General features: G+C 37.6%; 1 protein-coding gene across 1 annotated transcript in view; it reads right to left on the minus strand.

The window, feature by feature from the left end:
* KLHL32 (kelch like family member 32) overlaps positions 1 to 27,746 on the minus strand; it is a gene marked incomplete at both ends in the record, with an annotated part of 97,406 nt that overhangs the window by 41,145 nt on the left and 28,515 nt on the right. The window contains one exon of the mRNA XM_082302862.1: positions 21,666 to 21,764. Within this exon, the coding sequence (XP_082158988.1) occupies positions 21,666 to 21,764 (99 nt within the window). The remainder of the gene's footprint in view (positions 1 to 21,665; positions 21,765 to 27,746) is intronic.

Here is a 27,746-nt window from a genome sequence, read left to right on the forward strand (position 1 = left end):
GAGGATCAACAGCCCCACTAAAATACATACCAGGTCAAACCCCACTAAGTGTCAGTTGAGAAGGAGAGGTGGCTTTTAGCAGAATTCAGAAGAGGACAATACTGTAGAGAACATAGTAAAATCTTTCCTTATTAGAGAGAATCAGTAATGAGACACACAAATGCAATCTACCCCTGAAAAATCTTCACATTTCCAGTGAAATCTGAATGACACTGGTAAGCCTTAAATTTTTGGTTTGGATATTTTTCATGATCCTCCAAACTCCCCTAATCCCCTCAAATCAACAGCAACAATTGAAGTTGTTTTTATGAAAGCTGTTTTACAGTTGCAGAGGCCAAATATACTTACAGATGTATAAATAAAACCTCACCAGTTGTTTATTTACAATACAGTATGTAATAACTTATTTCAAATACTTATTTATGTATGTGTGTTTATTTATTACTGGGGTTATGTGTTTACTTATTTTCATTGGTAAGTTTCAGATGATTTTTGATGCTTCTTAACATAATATGTTAGTTACGTGCTGAACTTAGAAAGTTTACTTCTTAATGAATACTACAAGTGTGTTTTGTTAAAACTGGCCTTGGCCTGGAATCAGTAACTTTCATTTCTGGTTTTGTAAGGTTAGAGTTGATCTACAGGTTTGTATTTCACAGACAAAGAGGCAAATAGTGCATTAGCTTTTACAAAAGAAAATCAAGATTACACAGTACTGTATATTACTCAGTTATGATCCTAGAGGGAAAAAATGCCACACTGAGATTGCTCAATGTATACCTCAGATCATATAACTTTGCTCTTATAAGTGGTAAGACTTTCAGAAATAGACTAAAATGCAGTAAGTGAGTTACTTGCAAGAAAAATGCACCTTACCTTCTAGCTTTAAAAAAATCCCACAGGAAGGATCAAAGCAATCACTGTCAACTCAGTCTGATTTGAATAGATTTTTCACACTAAAACCTTAATCAAATTAAAACCTGTGGTAAATGGTGAAATAGGTTACTGAACAGGAAACTTAGATGTGGCCATGAGTAAGAGTACTGGCAGTGTCTGCTTTCCACAGATTTTATCATATTGTGTTAACTGAGCAACTACAAAATTTTGAAGTAGTGTGCAACATTCTTCTGGTACTGTACTGCAGTATATGTTCTTTGAAAACATAAAATACAAACCAGGCTTATGTAAATTATTGAAACTTTTAACCCCTTTTTTTAGAAACTTTTATGTATGTGCCACTTATCTTTTTTGAACTGAAGGATGAAATATGAACATAAGCAGAACTGTCACTAAGAGCTGAAGAGAATTAGGGAAAGGTAGTGATCCTGTATCTTCTAATATGATGTATGTTACACTGCTGAAACACATTCAGACTAAGAAAATATGTATAAAATTATAGACACAGCATTTAAAACTGAAGTTGAAATAGTCCTGAAATCTCACAGTAAACTCAAACCAAATTTAGTAAATTGGCTAAATTACTTCTCAGAGTCTACTTCTAAAATAAGAAACTACCTTAGATCCTATGCATCCTACTTAGTGTGCATCCCCCACTGAAGTAAGGGAATCCATTGTTCCCCACTACTGGTCTTCTGATTCAGTAGTATCAACCTTTAGATGTCAAAACAATTCAACAATGATCTGACATTTAAAAGCCTCATAAAAGAAAATAAGTTCTACAAACAAATATAATCTGAAATATGACAATATTAAATATTCAAAATAAATTATATGACAGTGTGCGTATTTTGATACAGAGGTGTATTTTAATATAGAGATATGATAAATTGTCAAACAGGAAAAATAGATATAAACATTGTGTTTAAATTGCTTCCAAAACCATCTTTTTTCATTTGTACTTTAAAGAATAATTGCTTTGCACAAGCCACAGAAAAGGATGTAACAGATTGATAAATTAGAGTTAATCATAACCAAGTACACAGCAGACTACAGTATACCTCTATTCCTGTGCTCTGTGTTATAAATAGCAGAAAAAGCACAAGGAGAACTAAGGGGAAAGAATGCATTTCTTTATGACCTTATTTGAAAGATAAACTCCTCGGGGAAATACAATTTATTCAGATTATCAAGACCCTGCTGTGCAAATCTACAGTCTGGGAGCACACTACGGAGATCAAACAATATTTACTTTATTCTGTTGGGTATAAAAGCTTTTAATGAATGCATAATTAAAACAGAAAAAGTATATACAGCTTTAGAATTCCACTGCCAAGCCAAGCCATTAATATCCAAAATACCGTACCCAGTTGTAACTCCACCTGCTTCCTATTTAGATTACAACACTGTCATAAATCAAGGTATTAAATGACTAGCTGTAGCAGAGAAGAGTTGCATGGTGACACTATTTCCCCTTTTTCTGAAAGGGGTTCAGCCTCTTTAAAGCAAAAAAAAAAAAAACCCAAACCCAAGTGTGAGGTCTCTGAGACAGGGACAAGGTTATTCAAAATCTGTAAGCAGCACCTAATACAACAGGGTCTTGACCCTGTGTCCTCCAGGTTCTCTGCCACATTAAATACTATGAACCAGCTGCACCACTAAGAAGAGAACCTTGACAAAAATTACAGCAAAGATGGACTCTAAATAGATAAGGGATAGTAACGAAATGAAAACCTGTAGTGACAAAAATATACTTACCTGACAACAAAAGGGATCAACACAATTTAAAGATAAAAGAAATCCAATTCTGTTGGTTCTAGCTGTTTCCTTCTATATCAAAGGTTTTAGTTCTGCAAAACCTCACACATTTACCTAAGAACTAACAGGTCACACACACTCAACAGCACAGCAACAGACATAAACGTTTCGTAATAAGCATAAGCAGAAAAAGTATATTTTAGATCTTATTTGAAATTTGCCTCTGTTAAACACCAAAGTCATCCAGTTGAACCATGAAAAGCATTTTGCTGAAGCCTGGTCACAGTGGAACAGCTGGCTCAGAATTTTTCAATGTATAGAACTGATTACACTTATTATGAGTTAAGTGCAGACTGCAGATGTGTTTATTGACAAAGTAAAAGATGGCTTTCTAAGTGACTCATTTTATACAATTAATTTTTCTGATAGATCACTGCTTTCTCAACACTTTCTGTAACTCTTGCTTTCGTTTTCTCCTTTAAGCATGAAAAGTTAATTTGCATCCTTGCTGCAATTTCAAAGTAGGTCTAGAGCCAAGTAAAAGACCAACAATATCAAAACATTTCAGCCTATTATTTTCCCTCTACCCTATGAGAATTCATTTCCCTTCTCACTTATTGTTTCTATGTATCTGCTCAGTTTTCAGGTTTAATTCTGCTGGCTGGTGCTAGTGAGAATCCTCTTTGAAGACACAGAGGAGGCCTATGAGCTTCACAAGCACAGAGGAAAGTCATGACATTCTCAGATTGCTCATGTGATGACACAAATGTGCAGTCTTCAAAAAAAGAAAGTGAAACATGACATGTGTAAAACTAACAATAAGCAAACATCTTCCTGAAACCCAGTCAGATCGATCTACTTTATTAAATAGTACAAATATCTTCAACTGGCAATCCAATTAAATATTTCAGGGGACCCTGATTATACATACCTTTTATAATCTGCATACACAATTACATATATCACAGAAAGAAATAAAATAATGAAACATTAAGACTACACAGTTAAATTTTCATGGTACTGATGCCATGATCATTTTTTGCCTTTTCTTTTATACCCCTGTTATACCTTCTTACAAGTTCTGTATTCTTAGTGCTTTTTGCCTACATTCTTGGACTTGTTTGTTCAGCTAGGAGACTTAACATTTTAGAAGCTTCATAGGTAGGGGTTAGTGTGCCCCAAATCCCAAGGTCCTCTCCAGAACACATTTTGCAAACTGTGATAGAACCATCCAGGGGAAGTCTCCTTGGGGAGGGGGGCTCATTCGAGCCTCTCATTGGGGACTGTTTGATAGATAAGCTCACTGGTAGGACCTATAATGTTATACCCAATCTATAGTGGGTGTGCATTGCAGGGTGCATTTCGGTGCAATCCACCTGGACGTGGTGCACCTAAGGATCCTTAAAATAAATACCAAGGTAAAATCCCTTTTTTCCTTCTAACCTTGTTTGACTCTTGATTTTAAGACCAGGAAAAGGCATCAGTACCAGTGGAACAACTACAGGTCAGGTTCTGCAGAGGTTTCAGTAGCTGCATTCTCTTGGTTAACGGATGCTGCTATAGGAATTTTTAAAACTATTTTAAGTGTCCCTGGCACAGAAACTCCCCAAATGAAAAGCTTCACATCTCACCAGCTACTCCTGGCAAGGTAACTGTAGCAATCAATGCTATTTAACAAAAAAAAGTGCAGGGATGAAGGAACATGGAGATCTTCTAATCCTTCACCCGGCACTTTTATACCATTTCAGACAGTAGAAACACAAAGCGGGGATTTTATGAGATTTATCAAGATTTACCATTTTTGCCAACTATGGGAGCTTGCCTTTTCTTTAAACATGTTGTGAGGAATAACATGTCTCATACACATTCATATACTCTTTACTCCAGCAGAAATCACAGAATACAGCCTCTGCAGATGATTTATCATTTTATAGTTTTGCTAGCTCTTTGGATTTACTACAGTGTAAGTGGAAAGCTGAAAATTACTTGCCTAATGCATCAACAACCAGTAATTTTTTATGGTAAGTGTTCTCTTTTTTTGTTTTTGTTGCTAATATTGACAAACCCAGAAAGAGCAAGAATTGTCCCTTAGAAACCCAAACCTTACAGGAGTAGTAGTTAAAATAAATAATTACAAACCAGAAGAAGAAAAATAGGACTGTATAATACTATTCTTTTTTGGGGGTTTTTTTGTTACATGCTCCTATAACCGCCTAAGGCCATGAGAATACAGGAGTAATAACAGTTTAAGGCCATGAGAACATAGAAGTGGAGGTCTATTCCTCTTCTATACCACAAGCTCATCAAGGCACCTTTATCATAAATTAAGAAAGATCCATTTTGTTCCCAACTACTATTACAAGAAGGATCAGCGGATTTTGAGACTCCATCTCCTAATTTCTAGTTTAATTTACTCAGACAGTTTATATGCATTTGCTTCTGTACCAACATTATCTTTTAGATTTAACAGCACAATGTTTCACTCCCTGCTCCCCCCTCCCTCAGTATTTACTCCCTTGATATATTTACAGAAAGCAATGATATTCCTCCCCAGCCCTCATTTTGCTAGACTAAAGGCAAACTCTTTTAATCTTCTCGTGTAAAACAGGCATTCCTGATCATCTTAGCTGACCTTTTCTACACTTCACAGTTTTGATTTCACTTATTCTTCTGCATGGACAAACTCTTCCCAGTACTCCCGATTTTTCAGCAATACCTTGTAAAGTAGCATTAATACTTCCTTAGCTCTAGAAATTACTTTGTATGAAATATCTTAAAAGTAAAACCGCCTTTTTCTTGATGCCATCACATTAGTAGCTCAAAGTCATCATATGATTTAATGCATGAAAATTCTCTGTAAACTTGGTCCTCAAGTGAGACACAGCACCAGCCACTCAGTCTGCCAGGCAAGACAGAAGTAATATGACATATTACAAATGGGAATTATGATGCAATAGTTTCTATTGAGAAACTATACTCAGAAACTATTTTCCAATCACTTCTTTAATTTCTTTCTATATTTGAGTAACTGTCCTGGGTTGCAGTGTATTCTATAACCATCCTCATGAGCTGAAACCAGGTGGGGCAGTGTTCCCTTGCCTCCTCCCCCCAGACTATCTCTCTGTTAATGGCCCATCATTGTCCTGCCGCATGACTCAGAGATAACTCCCTCCGGACTATCTTCTATTAATGAGCCCAATCAACACTTGGCCTCATGACTCATTACCCCATTGTGAGATGCTCCACCCAGAGGGAGGAGCCAAGCATTCCATCCTGGATATAATCTGAGACTCTGACCACCACAGACACCCTTTCCATGGGATTCCCAGAGGACAGGAGCTACACAGCCACCACTGGACCTTCCGAGGAAGAGCAGACCCTTTCTGCAGGATCACTGCTTCAACAGAACCACATCCACCACTTCAGGAGGACTGCAGCCACTATCTTGTCGGACTGTGACCACCCTGACTAACAGGGTGTCAGGTATCCTGACTCTGTCAGTTTAACCCAGTGTTTTCTGCCTTTATCTTTTTGATTTCCCTATTAAATTGTTATTCTGACTTGGTGCCTCCCACTGGTTTGTTTTCAAACTAGTACAGTAACAGATCTTGTAATTGTCCTGTTCCATACCAGTTACTGGGGGGAAAATTATTTCAATGATTTTTTTTAAGACTTGTTTCAAATTATATCTGGATCAATGGGCTGAGGCCAACAGTATGAGATTCAACAAGGCCAAGTGCTGGGTCCTGCACTTTGGCCACAACAACCACCTGCAGCACTACAGGCTGGGGGCAGAGTAGCTGCAAAACTGCCCAGTGGAAAAGGAGGCTGGTGACAGCAGCGGAACATCAGCCAGCCCTGTGCTCAGGTGGCCAAGAAGGCCAATGGCATCCTGGCTTGTATAAAGAATAGTGTGGCCAGCAGGACCAGGGCAGTGACTGTCCCTCTGTACTCAGCACTGGTGAGGCCACGTCATGAAAAAACTCCAGACCACAGAACAAGAGAGTAGATCCAGACAAGAATCCCAGAGATTACAAGAGGCAAACAGTATTGGAATATAGCAGGAGATTTAGAATCACAACTCAGAAGACATGGCTTCTCAAGGAGGCTGAGTGATAGTTCCTCCAACTACTCTGCATACATGTAAATGAAAAATGATGAAGACTGATAAAAAGCATCATAGTCACTAACTAAAAAAAGGAAGGCAACATTCACAACTCAAGACATTCTGCTAAATAACAAACAGGAAGCATATTCAGAATTATCTGAATATACTGATGTTAACACTCTAAGAATAAATAAGGAGAAGGATATTAATGTACAAAGAATATGTAATATGATTTAAACAATGGTTTCATAATCCTATTTTATTTCTGGAACATTTCATTGATGTATACATGTGCTCTGTATTAAGCCCAGCAAGGGGCCACCTTTCTTAAAAACCTATTTCAGGCAACAGCCTGTCACCAAATACTTAAGGATTACAAAGCTAACAGACAAGTGTAAAAATTTACATTTGGAAAAGGGTATCTGTAGTGAGCTGGTCATCTAATAACACCAGAGAATCAAACAAGTTGTCTAAAATATGTGGGATAACTGGTTATTTAACACAGATAAACTCAAGTCTCAGCAATATTTGCGGAACAACCCAAAGCAACGAAACTTCTGTAGAATTTTAAGGTAGTATGTGATACTGCATATACAGAAAGGTGGAATCCAGTGCAGGGTAACTCAATAATGAGTATAACTTTGATAGGCAAAGCAGAAACAGTCACAATTTGAAATCAGTACTTCCTAATGCATTATAAGAATCACATCACCTAAGCTATCTATTAAAATTTGACTTGCAGGAAAGGATTAAGGCGTAAGTAGGGGAACGTTATTTCTTTGAAACCTCGGAAGAGCTCCGTTTTCCAAGTTCCCAAAAAATATTAACAGCATAAAATGGGACAAGCTTAACACAAGGAGAATTATAGAAATTTGTGTGTTATGTTTCATAAATTTCATATATCACACACTTTCAGTAGGATGCATCTCAGGCAGATCAAAGATTTGCTTAATGAAAAATTTGTTCAATCTCAAAATGAAGTTGATAATGATAACTTATAAAGCAGTGCAACTTTTTCCAACAAAGTCCTCAAGGAATCAATTTTGATCCAATACTGTTAACAGTTTAACTGAAGTAGAGTAAGTTTTGTCCACAGATTCTGCAGAAGACTCTGCTAGGACAGCATGAGTATTGTCAGGCTTTCCTGGTTAAGTAATAAAAAAAAAAAGAAAAAAAAGAAAAAAAAAAATGTGGCTATATCTGTATCGCTATCTATCTGTGAACCATTAACATAATATAGAAAATATACCAGTCTCTATTTGGAACAACACCAACAAGCCATCAGGAGGCACTAAGAAGCAGTCATAAATAGCAACATCAGTTCTCGGAGCAGTGCTGCGGCAAAAAAAAATAAGCTCATGTCATAAAATGCACATGCAGTACTGCCCAATGAAAGAAACAGACCCTCTTGCTGCTTCAACATTACATTTTAAAGATACTCTTCAATTATTGGTCCCAGTTCTGAAGTCCAAACTTTAAGGATACTTAAATACTACAGGTTGGAAAACCAACCTTGCAGGATTTCAGGTGCTCAGCTCAGTTTTTTAAAGAAAGACTCCTGAAGGATTTGATCTTCAGCAAAGATATTTATAACATGGAAAGACTATATGAAAGAAAAAAGCTCTGACTAAATTTTCAGAAAATAGCTTCTGGTGCGTGAATGTAGGATCAGAGCTACCCTGGACAAGGAACTAGAAAGTACAGGATTGTTTGCATTGGCTTCATGGGATTATGTACATTTTGCAGCTCTGCATTTAAAAAAAAAAAAATACTGCAATAAAACAAGTTTTTTTGGCAACTGTCTGTTCAGGTAAAGAAGGAAATATTTGTGCAATTTGACCTCTGGGGTTAAAATGGTTTCTCATTCCTCTCAAAAGCAGGAGTCTTGTTGCAGCTGCAGGAAGATATGAGAGTACTCAGCAGTTAAAAGAACCTGACTGTAAGTATCTGAATGATAAAAAGGCAACATTTCCATTTTATTTGGAAAACTTATTTGTTCAGGTATCTCTATGCTTCTGCAATACCTGACCTCAGCTCAAAAACCAGCAAAATGTCTGCAACATGTATTGTACAAGCATTATACCCCAGTAGAATAAAACTCTCTACAACTCTCTTTCCCCAGATTTATGCAGTGAAAAGAACATCTCTTTTTCCCACAACTAGGAGCTGTGTTACTAGGTTTACTATGTAATAATCAGAACTGATTTCAGGAGGTAAACAGTATTAAAAGGGATAGTGGTAGGCCATAAATGGGCAGAAATTAAAGAATGAAAAAAATCTGGAAGAACCACTGAATTGAAAAAAAAATAATACATGTGAGGAGCAAGAGGAGTTTGCTTGTATTTCACAGAATCACAGCATTAACTAGGTTGAAAAAGACCTTTGAGATCATCGAGTCCAACCTATGAAATAACACCACTTTGTCAACTAGATCAAGGCACTAAGTGCCACATCCAGTCTTTTTATAAACACTTCTAGGGACAATGACTCCACCACCTCCCTGGGCAGCCCATTCCAACAGCAAATCACTCTTTCTATGAAGCATTTTTTCCTAATGTTCTGCCTAAACCTCCCCCAGCACATCTTAAGACTGAGTCCTCTTGTCCTGCTGCTGGTTGCCTGCGAGCAGAGACAGACCCCCAGCAGGCTACAGCCTCCTTTCAGGGAGTTGTAGAGAGTGATAAGGTCTTCCCTGAGCCTCCTTTTTTTTCCCCAGGCTAAGCATATTTTAAGCATTACTGACTATCATTCTTTCAGTCAGAAATTATAAGTCTGACTTTCAAAACTAGAAAACCTGGAAAGTGTGAAGGCCAAATGCAAAAAATGGGCCTTGACTCAACATGCAGTTTGACATTTCCTACATCTGACCTTCAGTAGTGCCAAACAAGCCACAGGTCCCCCAAAACTAATACATGTGAATGTTCACACTGCTGAAGGTGCCAAGCACCACCAGGAATGTACGAGACTTCAAAGATCATGATGCCTCTTGTTCATGTGATTCTAGCAGTTCTTACCAAGAATAAAAAATTTCTTTTCTGCCCTCACTCCCAGGTCTCAAACAGCTTACTGTCAGAATCCCTTGCTTTAGCATAAAGCCTTTTTTATCCACAGAAAGAGAAGAGAAAAACATTTAATCAATGCACCAAATATTTAAGACAACCAAATGGTGAAATTCTCACTGACTTCATGATTTCACCCTAAAGATACCACCTTTAAAAGCTGAATAGATCACTGTAGGCCCAGTTTCTAAGTATTCACAACTACAGATCATTTCCAGGACCTCAATCCTGAAGAGTTTGGAAGGCACCTCTCTAGCATTTCCCTTGAAACACAATAGAATCAAGTGAAGCAACACTGTGGAGAAGGACATGGGAGACCTGGTAGACTGCAAGCTGTCCATGAGCCAGCAGTGTGTCCTGGTGGCCAAAAAGGGGTCCTGGGGTACATTAGGAAGAGCATTTCCAGCAGATTGAGAGGTGATCCTACCCCTCTACTCAGCCCTCATGAGGCTGCATCTGGAGAACTGTGACCAGTTCTGGGCTCCTCAGTATTAGAGAGATGTGGAACTCTGGAGTGGGTCCAGAAAAAGGCTACAGAGATGTCTACGGGACTGAAGAATCTCTGTTATGAGGAAAGGCTGAGGGAACTGGGCCTGTTCATTCTCAAGAAGAGATGATTGAGAGGGGACCTCAACAATATACATGAAGGGATGGTGCCAAGAGGATGGAGCCAGGCTCTTCCTGGTGGTGCCAAGCAATAGGAAAAGAGGCAATAAACACAAACTGATGCACAGGAAGTTCCACCTGAATATGAGGAAGAACTTTACTGTACAGGTGACTGAGCACTGGAACAGGTTGCTTAGAGAGGTTGCAGAGTCTCCCTCACTGGAAATATTCAAGAACCATCTGGGCACAATCCTGTGCCATGTGCTCTAGGGTGTCCATGCTTGACCAGGGAGGCTGGACCAGACAACCCATTGTGGTACCTTCCAACCTCACCCAACCTGTGACACTCTTCTGCAGAACATTGGAAAGGCATTTAAAGATGGGACATAGCTCAGTTGCTTCAAAGAGAATGTACTTCTGCAGAACAGTCACTGCTTTTTAAAATTATCTACAGCTTACCGAAAAAGTTTTTAGCCAATAATTATTGCATGCAGTGTTACAAAAGTCAGTCCTTTTCAAATACAAAGGTCAGTAAGAAATGTTGCTGAAACACTCAAATTTCAAAGACTTCAACCACACTTATAAGCAAAACCCTATAAAGAGCTTATAAAAGGTTACATATGCCTAATATTGTTTGTTTACCCCCACCTCAAAATATTCACCATGCACACACTGATCCTTTTTGCTACTTGTTTTGCTCCTTTTCAAGAAGTTCTTTAACCTGTTCAAGTTTTGTTCCAGGGATGAATGGTGCTGTGTGAGTCCAGAACTTGATTAGGAATTCAATGGAAGTTAAGACTCAAAATAGTACCTAGAGTAGTGAAATAATTTCAAGTGTTTGGTTACAATAAACTTTCAATACCAGTCTCAGGGGTCCTGGACATCGCCACTGCATACATATACTTCCTACATACTTCAGTTCCCCATTAAGAGGGTAATGCTGGAAATATGAGTAAAAATACTGAGAGGCAGGCATCATGTCCACAACATGCCACCTCAAGTCACCTGCAATTCCAATCCCAGTGACTGCTGGCTACTGAACATACCTGAACATACAATACTTTCCCATGATAACCAGGTGGGCTGAGATGCTATGGAAACTCAAGGCCCTTTACATATATAATTAGAATAGATAACGCATGCAATAAACAAGGAGAAAACACTGAAATGGAATTTAGAAAAAAACCTCCGTTGTAAAGCTTTGAAAACTTTCACACCAAAGGTCAAAGTGTTTACAAGACAAGTTCAACCAAAATATCACTACCTCTCTGACCCAGAGGACACAATAGCACCCATAAAAATTACCGTGGAAGTACTTCCACGTGTTCCCAGTTCAGTTTGTACTGAACTGTAAATAAAAGTCCTGGTTTAAGATTCAATGCTGCCTATATAGCTAGACACACTCTGTGATAGAAACCACAAATGTTGTAAAACTGTGTTTAAACAGATGGGATATTTAACAACAACTTCCTCCAAATTAATAAACAGATGTTTTGAATACATCACACAAGAAAATGGGCAAATGAAGTTACAGACATTTCTCGTATTTTTCATGTTTGAAATAACACACTTGCAGGACATTATTGATGGTTAAAAAAGTTGTTGATGCCACTAATCTTTAGACTTGGACCTTTAATTTTTAGAATTAGTGAGGTGAATGAGGACAATTTATAACTTTCAAAGCTCTGATTACATATTGGCTGAAGATTCAGTAAGTCATTACAGCATGTATGCATTTATATTCATTCTAGGTTCAAGGCCTATTCAATACCCTGGACAGAAAGTGTGTCTTTCTTCTAAATGGAGTTAGTCTACAACACTCTTCTGAAGCAAAATACAAATTCTACTCATGCAGTTGTGCAAACAAAATACCATAAATGATGTAATGTGCTAAAATGCTGTTTCATTTACTGCTGCTAAGAGATCTACTGGAGAACATCACTAGTGTGACATGGAACTTGTTTCTTTCTTTGTGGTCCCCTATAAACATAAATGGTTTAGCAAAAAATGTCTCTCTATTAAGTACTGAAATAGTATTTAACAGTAGTTAAAAAGAGATGATAATCTGGAGTACTTCCATTTTTGAAACTACTTATGTATAACTTGGGCTTTGGCAATTTTCCTTAAAAATCTTTCTTCTTAACTAGCACAACTAGTTGAGTATGTCGTAAGCAGTTCAGGTAGATGGATCAAACAGTAATGATTAAGCCATCAGAAAAACATAAAAAATGATGGGGCAGGGCATCAACTGCCAAATACACAGGTTTGTATCAAGTCCGGATTTCTTTTGCCTTTAATGAGAGACGGTCTACCAAAAAGACTAAAATGCAAATACTGCATAACTGGAGAATGTGTAACTTGGATCCTCATTGCTTCAGTCCATCTTCACCATAAAATAAACAAGGTTTTGAAAGTCTCTTCTATTAAACTGACTGAAAAACACAATAAAATTTACAAGGTCTTTTTTGACATTTTTTAAAGATAGAGAAGACTGAGTCATTCACTATTTTCCTTAGTTTAAATACTTCAGCTGCTAAGTTGCCTCTGAAATTCCATCAAGTAATACATCTTCTCATTCATTTTCTTAAGAAAGGTTTTGCTACTGCATTTAGAATTTGAAATTGACCCCTGTGAAAATAATAATAATTTATCTAAAAATACAAAGTAGACAAGAGGTAGAAGATATTTACTTCATAATGAAGAATGAAAAAAATCAGCTCTTTTTTGGGTAAGCCAGTATAGAGGAAAAAAAAGATGGAACTATTAACTCTCTACCACAGTGATACTTCTGAGATAAAATCAAATTGTAACTCACTTCAAGCCCACTGTTCTCTTCAGGTTCATAGGTTACAAATGATTTATAGTCACCATTTCGTACTTAGCACTCTGGCTTTTCCCATATTGTAAATACTTTATAATAAAGCATTTTCGTGTTTCAGAAATACCTTTGCTAAAATGGCTTAACACAACTAAAAGTGCTTTAGATCAAAGAAAATTTAAGTAAAAGTTCCCTCTGCTTCTTCACAGGAGGTAAAAACCCCTCTCAGTGTCTGGTGCCTATATTCCTGTTCTTTCACATTAGAGCTGTAAGTCTCCTCTTTCAGGTCACGTCTTACACATAAAAGTGCTAAACTAATGCCGCTTAATGACAAATTAATGTCCATGAATAAAAAATACACCTCTAATAGCATAGAGTAATTTGCCATTACAATATCATCATTGGACATGCCCCTGGTTTAATACGATGTATTTAATTCATAACTTAATGAGTGATATATAAAAAGAGAGAGATGAACCCTGCAATTACATTTATGTGAGTCTGTCACCTTATTTGTAAAACCTTAGAGTCATTTACATTCAAATTAGAACAAATGAGTGATTTCACAAAGTGCAGTGATAAATGACCATTGCTGCACAAGACAGAACTGTATTTCCTGTGAAAACATTAACAGTTTCCTATTATTTGTTAAAAATTACAATGCATATTGCCCAGTGTTGTGTGAATAATGACTTTTTTACTGATTAGGTCAGAAGACTAATACAGAGTAAAAATAAATAATTTTTCTTTTCATTTTTTCTGATTTTAGCTTGAATTTCTCTGCTCAAGCTGTTACGGACTCACACTGCCACCTGCTGCTCAGGCCCGGGGAGGAAGGGGTCCGACTGCCTCATTTCAAGTCCAGTTCAGTCATTCTGCCTTCTGGGTGTCATCTCTTGCAATAAACAAAATTTTCCTTCCAGACTTCTAAGTGGGCATGTCGCTGAGAACACCAGCAGATAAGGACAGCTGCACTACCCAGTTAAAAATACTTCCATTCTGGGGGCTCATGCATCCAAACTGCATCAACTTGTAAGGAGAATTTAAAGCTAAATACATTGGGAGGGACAGGAAGAACATAAAACATTAGTATTGATCAGATGGTAATAAAACCAAAGAAGAATTTTTTACACTAAGCATTATGTCATTCATCAGCCCATTTACAGCTTTATAAAAATACTGGAAAGATTCCAGAAGCAGAAATCTTCCAGGGACTGGTGGACAGAAAGGTCATCTAAAGAGGCTACACTGGCCAGAACATGAGAAGGGCAGGGAGAGAAACCACGAAGCAATGTAGTTTCTCTGTTCCTATTTAAAACACATGCCAAAGCTGCTCTCCCTTCCTGACAAAATCTGCAAAGAGATGGCAGGTACAGCACAACTACCTCTTCCCAAATTGTGACCTCTCCTGTAACTTCACTGCAGAGGACTGGAAATGTGTATCCATACAACTACCTAGACAGCTTGGGAGCTTTGATCTTGCCAGCAATAGCTAACCTAGATGTTGCAGCATCATTTTTTTACACATCCATCATCAGATTCATTTCACATTGCAGATAAATAGCAGCAAGTGGACTGCAGTAAGAATGGGATTCAAAGTGAATGGGTATTGTCACTTTGGAGTATTTTCACTTTCCTCACTGACACAACTGAAAAATGGAGAAAAACACCATTTTTTTCCTGAGTCCTATTTTAAGTTGGAATCCTCACTAGTGCATTCACATTTCACATATATAGATCATTATCTCTGTAATGTATCACTATATTAAAGAGATAGCAGAGAAAAATTCCCAAAGGTATTTCTGAGTTTTGTCCAAGAACTTTTCTAATGACTGCCAATAGCTCAATGACAACAGCTGACAAAATTTGCTCCTTCAAAAAATAGCAGGCTAGCACAGCAACAACTGGTTGTGTAACACTTAAAACCAGAAAATGCAAGACAACATTATTTTTGTCTACTTTGTATTCTTAGCATGGGAAGGTTACTTCACCACAGGATAAAGCTGGTAGATTTAAGTTTGCTGGTGGTGACTAATTTTGGGGCATTGAGGGGAGTGTGCAGAGTGTGCATGCATGTACTTAGATAAAAAACTCAGTATTAGTTAAAAAAAGCAAGCCTTGGTTGCTAGATGACCTTTGGATTTTCTTTCCAGCAGTTTAATTCGCTCTATATGAAAAACCCAGGAGCTAAAATCCCACCTGATCTGGGGCTTCTAGCAATACAAAGGTGATGCTCTCAATCTCTTGTGTATGAATTAATTCATCTCTGAAGGAGTGTATCTTAGTGAAAGTTGGGATTGTTATTGGCACCATTCCAAATGGAGAAGCTGGGTTTAAGAAAAATAAATAGCTTTGAAGCTCTGGCCTACCCACATATATAAACCATGCACACTCCTCCTTTTAATTCCACATGCAAATTCATTTGTGGCTTCTTCCATTTAAAAACAGTAACATATTTCAATCCACAACACATTCAAATAGTTTAAAATTAGAAGAAGAAAATATTCAGATCATTAGGCATTTGTACACCATGAAAAAACTTTGTTTTATAAGCCTAAATTGACCATCACAGTAGAAGCTTAAAAATCAAATGCCCCTACCCAAGACAATTTGCCTGTTTCAATTATTACCATGAATATCACAGGAGGCCTTATTTTATAATTTGTGAATTGATTAATCTTATTTTTGTATTCCACGTCTGATCCTGCTCACTGCCTGCTTTTGTATACAAGAATCCAGAGCAGGGCAGTACAGAGGCAGTTCCAAGAAAATTCCAGTTGACTGCTGTTGTATAATGTTGTGTTCAGGCTTATTTTAATCACTCACCTAAAATGCCCTTTTTTTTTTTTAGCTTAAATTAGCTCTCTTTAAAGATGGTATGACTGACATCAGTAGCAAGCCAGCAGATACACCTGTAGCAGAGTTCCATTTAATGTAATGAAGTTTCCAAAAAGTAATCTGGTACATTTACCATTTAGCAGGGAACCTAATGCACTTAAAACTAATGGGGAAATCAGCATCAAATTTTCAAGTTCACTTGACACAAAAACATTTAGGATCCCAAGAACAGTTTTTACAAGTCAGAGTAACTTCAGCGGCAATCAGGATCATCACTGCTCATGTCTACTATACCTGCTCCTCCCAGAAACTCTAAGAATAAGAAATCATTTCCAGCATTAAGTACAAGGACAGTCACTTCACATAAGTCTGTGCTGAAACGATGCCACTATCTCACCAATAAACATAACATAAATGATATCCCAGACTCTGTCCAGTGTGTAAACTTAATCTGTTCTTCACAAAAAGTGCCTGATCAGGCAGCAGAAAATTAAAGGGATATATGTTATCTAATGGTCATACCACATCCTGCCTCTCAGAACTGAGTGCTTTGCTTTGGACCATTCTGCAGCTTCTGAACCCCTCACTCACAGCTATCACCCTTGTACCTTGAATGTGACTCAGGATGTACCTAGAACTCCACTGAAAAAAAAAATTGTACTTCAGAATACACAGAAAAATCACTTAGCTTTAAGATTTCAGTTATGGACAGTCCAATATCCCAGATCCCTGAATACCAGTGGAAATCAACCTCTGGTTTAAAAACCAATTACTACCCACACAATGCTAAGCTTATGTTGATCAGTAGAAGGAAATTCCATTAAAAACTTTTATTCTCAATAGCATTCCCTCCTTATTAAGACTCTTTGATTGTTGAAATAATTTGCAGTTTGTGGCTCTCTGGTACTGAATACACAAACAGCTGAGGAAAGACAAAACTTCTTAGATCTACAACCAGTTATGTAACTCATATATACATATGAAACAAACATTTTTATGTTCTGAATAAATGTTTTAACACATTTATGCTCTTGCATAAGAATAAAGTTGTCATCTGTCTTCCAGAAAAACACTCAAAAGCTTTAAAGGGCAAAATAGGTCATCACAAGCATACTATCTAATACCATGTTCTCTACAGTTCTACTTAAAAAGTCCAGTCTCAGATGTCCATCACTTTTAATGCCTTTAACTAGCTATCTCTTGCTTTCTCCAATGTCATATGACAGATATGGTCCACTTTTAAAAGGGAAAGAAGATATTCAGATAACCCATTCCCATTATATTTCGAAGTTTGCCTATTGGCTGCAGCTCTCTGCATTAGCCTCCTTTGAAAAACCTCACCCAAAACTGACAATCAATCTGACCTGGAGGAGGAACTTGGGAAACAAGAATCTAAGAGAATTGGATGTGCACGCTGCAAGCAAATGCTGTGTGAGTGATAACAGACCCCAGTGCCACTGAAGGTACACAAAGTTCAAGTCTTTAGCTCTCCCACACCTCTGTAGCAGTTAAGAAAAATCGCATTGCCTTACCGTTTGCTCAGCCTGAGACAGATGTGCGTGCTTACAAGCCTTGTTTCAATGTTTAATGTACCTGAGAATTATGCAGATGACATGAGAGATTCATGAATATGTATGTATCTCAAATAAAATATATCAGCATGCTTCAGAAGAGTCCCCCTCTACAAATGAAGATGGAAACAAAACCCCCAAGCAGCAGAGGTTGTGGAATAATCATAAGTCAGGATATGACAATACTGATAAAGAGAAGTCTGCACAACACAAAGCTGGAATTAAGACCAAAAGTAAGGAATACTTGGGCATTTCTTGTTTGCAAATAAAGAAAAGATTATTTACTACTGTTTTAAAATAAAAACTAGTAAATTATCAATCTAAAATGAGCATGAGTTTTCAAATTAAAATATTGAATCAACATTAGATGCTACAATTTTGATAATGAGAACATTATCCAAACATTTGATAACGAGAAGTTTATAGATGATAAAATGCATTTAATAAACTAGCAGTGTTGTCAGAAATGTCCATTGCATTACCTTATTGAGGGTGGGGAGAAAATGTTCCTCTTCTTTTTCCTGTCTTTCCTTTGATTGAGCACTCTTTAAAAAATTGCCATAAATGCAATTTAAACAATTTGTTACAGATATATTCTTGAGATTCATCTACAAATTCAAGACCTCTAAGCTGTTTAGTCAATAAGAAAGAAGATCTATCATAGTCAAAATAACATTTTGTTTATTTTGAGACAACCAAGAGGAAATTCCTTAAAGACCAGTCAATATAAAAGTCAGCATTGGCTGGAAATTACTCTGTCCCCAGACCACTACAAATAATTCTTGATAATCTGACACTTCAGCAATCATCTTAGCTGAATCAGATCAGTACAGTATTCTTTGGAAACTCACAGACTACCAATGTGCCTGGAAACATTGAATGGGCAATGCCAATTGCATTTGTAGCAACAAACACCCTCCTTATCAAAATGCATGGAATTATTACAGGTCGCAGATAAAAGTATCAAGAAAAGATGAAACTGCTCAAGACCGTTCCAATAAACTGACGAGCTGGAATATCTAGAGAAGAGCTGGAACAAGTGCTAACAATAAGAGCAGCACTCATACAGGAAAAGCTTGGTCTAATCAAAACAATTAAAGATAATCCTAACAAGTTAAAACTCTGTGTCATCATTACACAATAAATGACAGCTAGATCCCACACACTGCATTTCCTGAATTTAGGCTAAACTAAGCTAAGTTCATGATATTTCAACAACTCAAAACAGCATGAAAGTAATTCAGTAGCACTGTAAATGAAGAACTCTGGCATACTCATTTATCAGGAAGAAAAAGGGCAAGCACTACTCCCCTTCCAGCATCTGTATCACAGCACATGTGGTGACAAGACACCCCAGTTACCAACTGCAGCTAGGATAAGTGGCTTTAAGGAAGCCTTCTTTAACTACTTGGATTTTATTTGCAGATAGTACTAAAATAAGGCAAAAGGTATTTTTTGAAGTCACACAATACTACGTAGAACATAAACAGATATTTGGTATAATTAGTTTGGACCCTGAAAGATATCATGGTCTTAATCTTGTTGACCTCTGTTAAAAAGACTTACAACAACTACTCAAGACTGATTACTTGCATGGACTGCAACTGTACAAAACAAACAAGACAGGTAAATTCTTACTGTGATCTATTCAGACTGCAAATCTGTCTACATATATGCCTTGCTGAGGTGAACTTCATAAAAAAAATACTGTAAAATACAGCCTAAATCCCAACATGATACAAGCTACAGCCACCCCACAGATGTGCATGCAGATTCCAAACTTTTATGATGAGACCCTGATTCAAAAATAGTTTACAGAACTAGCACTGCTCTCTGTCTTCCAACACATATTCTCCTCTTTTTTTCCCCTACCCTTCTTCCACTACCTTATTCTCTCCCTCCACTACTATAAATCTGGACACTGGGTCCCACTTCCTCTTAATTTTCACAACAGTGTAGCTCCAGTTGTCCTACCCTGGCACACTACTCAGAGCACAACAGTGCTTTTTCACATCTTTCACACATCCTACAGCAACTGCAGGCCACAGAGTTGTGGTTTCTGTAACTCATGAAAGACATGGTTATCCTCTAAGTTGTAGAAACAGAAAAAACATGCAAATAAACATTAGACAAAATGCATCTAAAGACATGAGAGCAACAGGAAAAACCATTAGCAGGAGAGGAATTAAAACACCTCTGAATCTTTTGCAATCTTTTTACAGTTGGACTTCATCTTAAAGAGCTTTTCCAGCCTAAAGGTTTCTATGACTCTCATGTCCAGAGAATTTTTACTGGTCTGTTAATACAGAGTAATTTGGAAGAAATGTTTACTAACTCCAGAGTGTTGGGTTCTATAATGGGGCTAGTGTGATTTTGGGGTTGATTTATTTTTTAATTCATTAGCAATCTATTCCTAAATAATTGACCATAGCTTGCACATTAAGGACAAGATTCAAAGCACTGATAACTCTGTAGTTGTCTGTCTCTCCCCTGCAATGGCCTTGGGATTAAAAGTTTAAAGATGGTGCTGAGGGAAGGGCTAAAAATACCAGAGGCTACTCAACACAGGTGATAGAAAAAGTTGGCACAAGGATTTATGTTGAGCATATACCTACTCTTTTCCTAAGTCCTCTCACATCCCTGCTTCATGAGCACAATATTCAGTCTTTTCCATACTCTTTAATATTTTCTGTAGGTTCTTTGTTGTAATAGTCTCTTTAGTTCAATTTCTGACAAAGTAAGAGCCACATATAAGCATCACAGACATACACTGACTGGTTTGTTTGGGGAGCATTAAATACATTGTATGCCTACTAGTGTTGATTTATATCTTTCTCATTACAGTAACCCGTTCCCATGCCTGCCTGACATTAGTAGGTCAAATGGTTTTGTGGCTTTTTTGGTATCTCACAGTTCTTATTTCTCAAACCAACCATCCCTCCCATCACAACCCATTTCCACTTTCTCAGAAAAATTAAGTTCCTCCTTGCATCCCTGAAAAAAAAAAATTATACCAATTGCAGCACTGACAGCTCCTTTAACTTTCTAATCAATTTATAATGCACAAATTAATACCTCCTTATTATCTGAACATACATTTTGAAGGGTTTCCTAAGGCTAACACTCAGAGAACAGATTCTTTCTCTGTAAGACACAGAGCCTTCAAGTACATCCTGAAGTTCTTAACATGAGATCCTGCATGCCCCTGGTACTCAGCAGCTCAGCATGCTGCCAAGCACACTCCAACTGTTCAAAGGCAGTCACGCTGTTGGAAGGCAAGTGCATACTAAGAGCACTGTGCTGATGTGCATCTTAGTGCCCAAGTGCTGCCCAGATGCAGTTAACACATCCGATTTCAGAAACGGTACTGAAAAGTTACTGAGAGCAAGAAACAGCTCTGTAGAACTGCTACTGCCATTTTATTTTTAGAAGGCTTTTCACAGATACCCATCAAAGCCGTGTTCTTGCTATCATCATAAGTCATTTCCTACACAAGCCAAAAAAAAACTTTACTGCAACTCAAACTTTTTGTTTCATAAAGACATTGGCATTATGGGCATGAGGCCAGTTGAGAATAAGGTACCATTATAACAAGCCCTCTTCCTTCAGTGAGAGGTTGTAGTACCCTGAAATACACATCAATATTCACAGAATTACACATCTGAATTTGTCACAATACTCATGATCCCAATAGGGAAATATCTTCACATTTGGTACACTGAGGTAGAAGAAAGCAAATTCCCTGGTAAAAGAGGGAATCTAATTCCCATGTGCTGATATTAATCAGTGGACCATTCTTGTTTTCAGGAATGAAATGGACAAAATGAATGGAAGGATAAAGCATCTACCATAAACTGAAACCCAAATTCCACTCAAAATTTAGATCTCCTGAAACCCAGTTCTTGACATTTACAGTGTACCAGGTATTGCACTAATAGTCTTCTACTGCAATTAGGCTTTAAACAAAAGTGTACCAAACAGAAACAGCTGATCAGGCCAAAAAGCCTCACCTCAATGAGATAGTGAGAACATAAACTGAGAAGCTCCAGCAGCTGCAAATGACTCCCAGCTGCTAGGACGTCCTGTATCACCCCTGGTTCCAAGAGGATCTGTAAAGAAGAAAATGGAAGGTTTGTCATCTGGAAGATGTACTCAGAGTACTTGCAGAAAATACTAAAGGCCTTTGTTATTTCAGATATTTAGGTCAACATAAAGAACAGAAACATACAATACAATTAAGCATATAGAGAAGTCTTTGCAGAATAGGGATCAGAGTTTCTAAAGTTCATCTGAATCTCCCTAAGGATTTTTTAACCTTTCCTTTTGCTTTTTTTTCCCCTGTGAGGGTCTCTAGTCACAATATCCCCTAAATCCTTTGAAACTAAATGTGTGCTGTTTAAGGAGACTTTTAAAAAAAACCTGAGACTCCTTTTGTTATGTGTATACTTAGATCCTTCCATACATACTGATGAATCAGGCCAACAGAACTGACTCAGAAGTCTCCACTATTAATATTATTCATGCATGCAAAACATATACAGACAAGGAACACCCTGCCTATTCTGCATAGTGCCACTTTATAATTTTCCTAAGCCCTGTCTTCATTTTACAGAGCAGGGCTCTGAAGGCACAGTGAGCATGTTGCTGGGGAAGTGCCAGAAAGGGCTTAGAAACCAAGACTGATTATTCAGTTACTTGCTCACATGAAACTCCTACTCATTTCAATTAAAATCATGTACAGGCAGCAGTAAGAATAATTGGGCCACAGCTCATAGACGGCTGTCTTGGGGTCAGCTTGTTAGAGCACCCCTTTTGGGACACAAAAATGTCTTTGGGAATATGGACACTGGTCAACTTATTAGCAATCAGACTACAAACTATCCGGACTAAAATTTTTTAAGCAGTACAACATCCCCAGAAAAATCAGAAATGCATGAGGAAAATTAATTTTTCAAAGATGCTCAGTTTATTAAATTTTATTCTTGTACTTCCCCTGGCAACTTTGGTTTCATACCACATGAGGTCAGTCTCTCACTGCTCCACAGGGAAGTAAAGCTTGCTTTCAGATCCTTCTTCTTCTGCCCGTATAATTCAGTTTTATCTCACAGCATCATTTGTATACCTCAAGTGCAGTGGAATAAGGAAAATAGAAAACAAAAGGAAAGATGCTCACCTGCATCTTTGGTAGTTTAACTATTTTTTAGGGAAATGAAAAAATGTGTATGCACTTCTTTAAGCAAAACCACAAAATATCTCCAACATAATGGATATATTAGGGAGAGGAGAGAAGGGGATTGATTCTTGTTTATATCAAGAAGTAATTTACATTGAGTTCTGGCAGTGTATGACATCCTTAATGCTTGTGCAAATCACTGTATTTATTAATACTAGGTTTTAAGTGAACATTGTATGTCATTTATATACTATATATAATATGAAGGCTCTTTATCTAGCCAGAAAGGCTAGATGAAGGATGTAAGGATCTTACTGTAAATGAAATCAGGCCCAGCACAACCCAGGTTTTTGGCTGGTGCTACTGAGGTTGCTGCACATGGTGAGACGTAGTTCAATGGAAAGCTAGAATGGATTTCAGCTACAAAAGTATCTCCACTAGACACAGATATTAAAAACAAACAAATAAAAAAATAAAAGCACATCACTGTCAAGTATTTTCAAGTGAGACTATAAACAAGCTCGTATAGACCTTGCAGTGTTTTTTATTCAGGTATGATTGACACTGAGGAAGTTGCCATCCCATGGCACGTTACTTGCTTTGTCAGCCAGAGAACCAGAACCCTAAGCAGATTAATACCTTGTAGGCATAGAAAACTGTATTTAACAGTGATAATACTAATGTATTTTAAAGCTACAGCATTCCATTTACAAATAACACTAGTAGCCCTATGAGATGAGAAATAGGACAAGAAGCAAGGAGGGTAGCTGGCTACTGTCTAGAGGTGATTTGCAAAAAGTCAGCAACAAAAGTTCATTTCAAGGTGGCAGATGTATTTCTTACATGTTCTTCCATTTTCTTACAGCCCCCCTATACCATGCAAGATATATTCTACTGAGAAAACAGATTGATTTCCGTGTTTCCCAAGAGAACTGAGGAAAGTCTAGTTTATCTCTTCACAAAACTTTGCCTTATATGGAACTATCTGAACTCTTATTCAATACTCATTCATTTGCATACAGGCAAAAATACTAATTCATCTATGCTAAATGTTCACCATCAGGAAACTTCATGCTGGAGAAATCCACAAGGAAAAGAAAATGGTAAGTAAAGAAGGAAATAAACATTGGAAGCTTTCCTTCTACTGAAACTGTGGTAATTCACAATTATTCCACACCTTTCAGCTTTTATACACTAAAGCAATTGCTCGGTTTTTATTAATTACCAGCACAGGTGTTTATATGTTATACAGGCATTCCAGCTCAATATTAACAGTAAATACACATAAATACCACCACATGCACACCACCAGTACACACAGTGACTGAGCCTCCTCTGCTTGTCTAACTCTCAAAACAATAACTCTGTGGTCTACAGAGTGATACTTATTGCAAATTAAGGAGAGTTAAACTGAGGTCTACTTTGGATTCACAACTTCAAAATTCATCATAAAATTTTAGTGTGAAAAATAGAGAGAAGGTTTATCATTTTCTGTAATCCATCCTCAAGTCCAAGGTTATGAAGCATAATTACTGGGACAGAAACTTAGAGTAATTTGGACCCATCAAATTCAGACAATAACTGCAATCTTCACCATGAAGAATGTGCCTTCATATGACACAGACGATATCAAAACTGGTTCCTGTACTGTTTTTACATTAAGATTAACTAGAAGCAATTAATGTGTTCCACCTGGCTGCATCTTACAATCAGCCCTCTATTCAATCCTTATTTCTAAGGGTTAATTTTCATTACACTCTCAACTTCTCTCTGGCATATGATGGTACCCAAGAAAATCTCCTTAAGCACCATTTCCCTGTACACAACAGGCGGATCTTGCCGATACATGAGTAACTTCCTTTCCTAAGCCATCAAGCCTGACATACTGCTCATTTTCAAGCTGATCTACTTTGACAAACTAATTGTCTCTTACAGTGACTGTTTTCAAACAGGAAACCTGTTCCTCAAAGCAGCTGTTCTACTACTTATCATGCCACAAGCCCTTCAGAGAGGATGCACCAAATACAGTCCAGTCCCTACTGTGGTCAGATCCATAGGCCAAGGGATTGAAGCAATGCAAAAACTGGCTGGTTGTAACAAAATGCTGAGTTCACAAGATCCAGAAAGGCAGATTACACAATTTCTTAGATCCACTACTTTTAGACATACAATCTAAATCTATCGGGAAACTTACCCACTTATGCTTTGTAGATATATTGCAGAAAGCTTCTTTGCAAATGCAAGAACTAGAAAATGGTAAATTAAACCTGACCTTGTAAAGCACAATTCTGAGGCAGAAAAGGGAATTTTATAACCTACAGAGACATGTGGGCCGTAACAGCCCGCTCTGTATTTTAACCCTCTGGCCAGCAGTTCAAAACTAGAATTTATTCCCTCTTACCCCAAGATTTCTCTCTTCCTTTCCCAGCTCACACCTGCATCCCCTCCAACACCTTAGGATGGTGGGTAAGCATGGGAAAAGACTTAACTGATATCATATATCTTGCCTCTCTCTTCAATCCTCTTTGGGACTCTTGTGGCAACAGAGTGTATATGAACCACCAACCTTTCCCAAGGACAACTACTCAGGCTTCATCTTCACACTGTCCACAGATCAAAAATGTCCCCCTACTCCTTTAATGCCTCCTGCACCCACCCTCCTACAGCCAACAAAGCAGTATAGGCCAAGAAAAAAAAATTGTAAGGTCAGAGCAAAGAGGGCAATAATGGCCAAAACAGAACGAGAAGGAAACTCCTTAAACTGTCCTTTACAACAAAGCAACTTACAGCCTGAGGGAGAAGGTAAGATGCAGATTAACTGTCACCTCTGCGGAGTCTCATGAGGTTTACATCTGGAAAGAACAATTAGAACATTCTATTCCCTGCATACTGCAGGCCACTATATTTCATCCACAGATTTTTAAAGACACTAAATAATAGCTACTCTAGGCCCAAGAAGGCTAAACTGCATACCCAGACAAAGAGGGAGAGACTAAGATGCACTTTCATCACCTTCATTCCAGCTACTCATTTATCCCCCATATTGTTCTCATTTCCATACAGCTGTTTGTGGGACAATGGAAAGGTGAGGTGGTGGCATGATTCACATTAAAAATAAACCAGTATTGTGCTGTAACAGTAAGGAAATATGCAGTGCAATGTCAGAAAATTCTAGAAAGTAAACTGTATGGAATTTAACACAGACGACATGAAAAAAATTTCCTAAGACTCCTGCCACTCTGATGAAAAAGAAAATTCCTCCTTGACTCCACTTGCAGTGATCAGCATTTCAAACAAGACAGGCATCAAACAAAAGTATCAGTTGTTTTTGCCTGATGGAGATCATTCCATGTGCTTGAGAGCAATCAAACACCTTAACTTTTCTTTTAAAGTAATTTAGACTGCATTTCACTCTCAACCAGATAGCACTTCTGGCTGTCTCCCTGTTCATTCATGATTTGGCTGAATACTGAGATCCTTGCACATTGACAAGTGCTGCTTCAAAAAAGTGAGCGAGGAAAGAATGTTCTAGTCCCCCGCAAGCAACTGCCCAATGCCCTGGCACGTAATGCTTGGTAGCACTCACTATGAAATCCAGATGTCTCATTAGCCAAAGCCAGAAAGAATCATGACCACCATTTCTCTGATATGTCATAATATTTTTCCAGAAAACTAGAAGAAAATCTGTGTTAAATGCACAGTAGATATACATCATAAAACCATAGAATATTTCAATTTGGAGGGCACCCATAAAGATCATCTAGTCCTATCACCCTGCTAATTGCAGAACTGTCCAAAACTAAACACATGTCCAGACATTCCTTGAACTCTGACAAAGCTTGGTGCCATGACCACTTCCCTGGAGAACCTGTTCCAGGGACCTGCCACCTTTTCATTATGTCCAGCCTGAACTTTCCCTGACATAGCTTCACAACACTGTAAGTACCATTACTGTAATTAAAGAGGGTTTGGATAAGCAAGACTTCAAGAAAATTCACTATTCTTTGGGAAGGTGTTTCATTACTTTAATCACTTTCAGCACTAGAAAAGCTACCTTGTCCCTAGCTTAATTCCTGTCCAGAGCACATGAAGTCAAACATTTAATTTTCTCTGAAAATGAACTGCATAAAGTGAGTTAATTAAAGCTCTGTATATCTAAGCCCCTTAGGCAACCCGTAGCTGAACTGTGAACCTAGGACCTAGTAGCTGTAACCTAGCGCTAGATACAGAAACAAGATTATTCTGAGAGAAGTGAAAAAGGAAAAGCCCAAATCTAAGCATCAAATTCATATTTTTTCCTTTGAAATTACATTGAAAAATGATGTTAAGTATTTATAGTAAGACACAGACCTGTTGTATTCAGTTACACATGACTTTGGCATATTGTCCCCAGTAGAAAAGAGCAAGGATAGCTGAAGTCACTTTTGCTAGGGCACAGCAGGTAGTTTAATTGATTCATTTTATCTAAAAGCAGCCAGTGGAACTGCTGTGCACAGGATGCAGTAGGTCACTTACCCAAGAAAATCAACCATCACAATACAGCTTTGCAATACACCTCCATCCACAAGAGAGAGGATTAACACAATAAGAGGCACTAAGATATTGACAGCTGCCTTACCCTGGTCTTAACTAAAAATGGCAGATGAAATACTGGTTGATCACTAGAAAAAGTGTCAACATCAAATGAGGAGGGGAGTTGATGAGAGATGAAAGCCAAGATTCTATAAAGGAATCAAAGCAATTATAAGGAGAAATAGTTGTGCTTAGAAATAATATTTATTTCTACTAATTCTTTACTATCTAAGAAGATCTTCTACTCTTTCATAGCTTTTGTTAAAGAAATAACTAAATTGAAAGAACAATTTCACAAAGGAGCTGTAAGATAATACTTCAACTAATCAGAGGTTTGTGTGCATGA

The sequence above is a fragment of the Coloeus monedula genome (assembly GCF_965178545.1).
Source record: "Coloeus monedula genome assembly, chromosome: 2".
Classification (NCBI taxonomy): domain Eukaryota; kingdom Metazoa; phylum Chordata; class Aves; order Passeriformes; family Corvidae; genus Coloeus; species Coloeus monedula.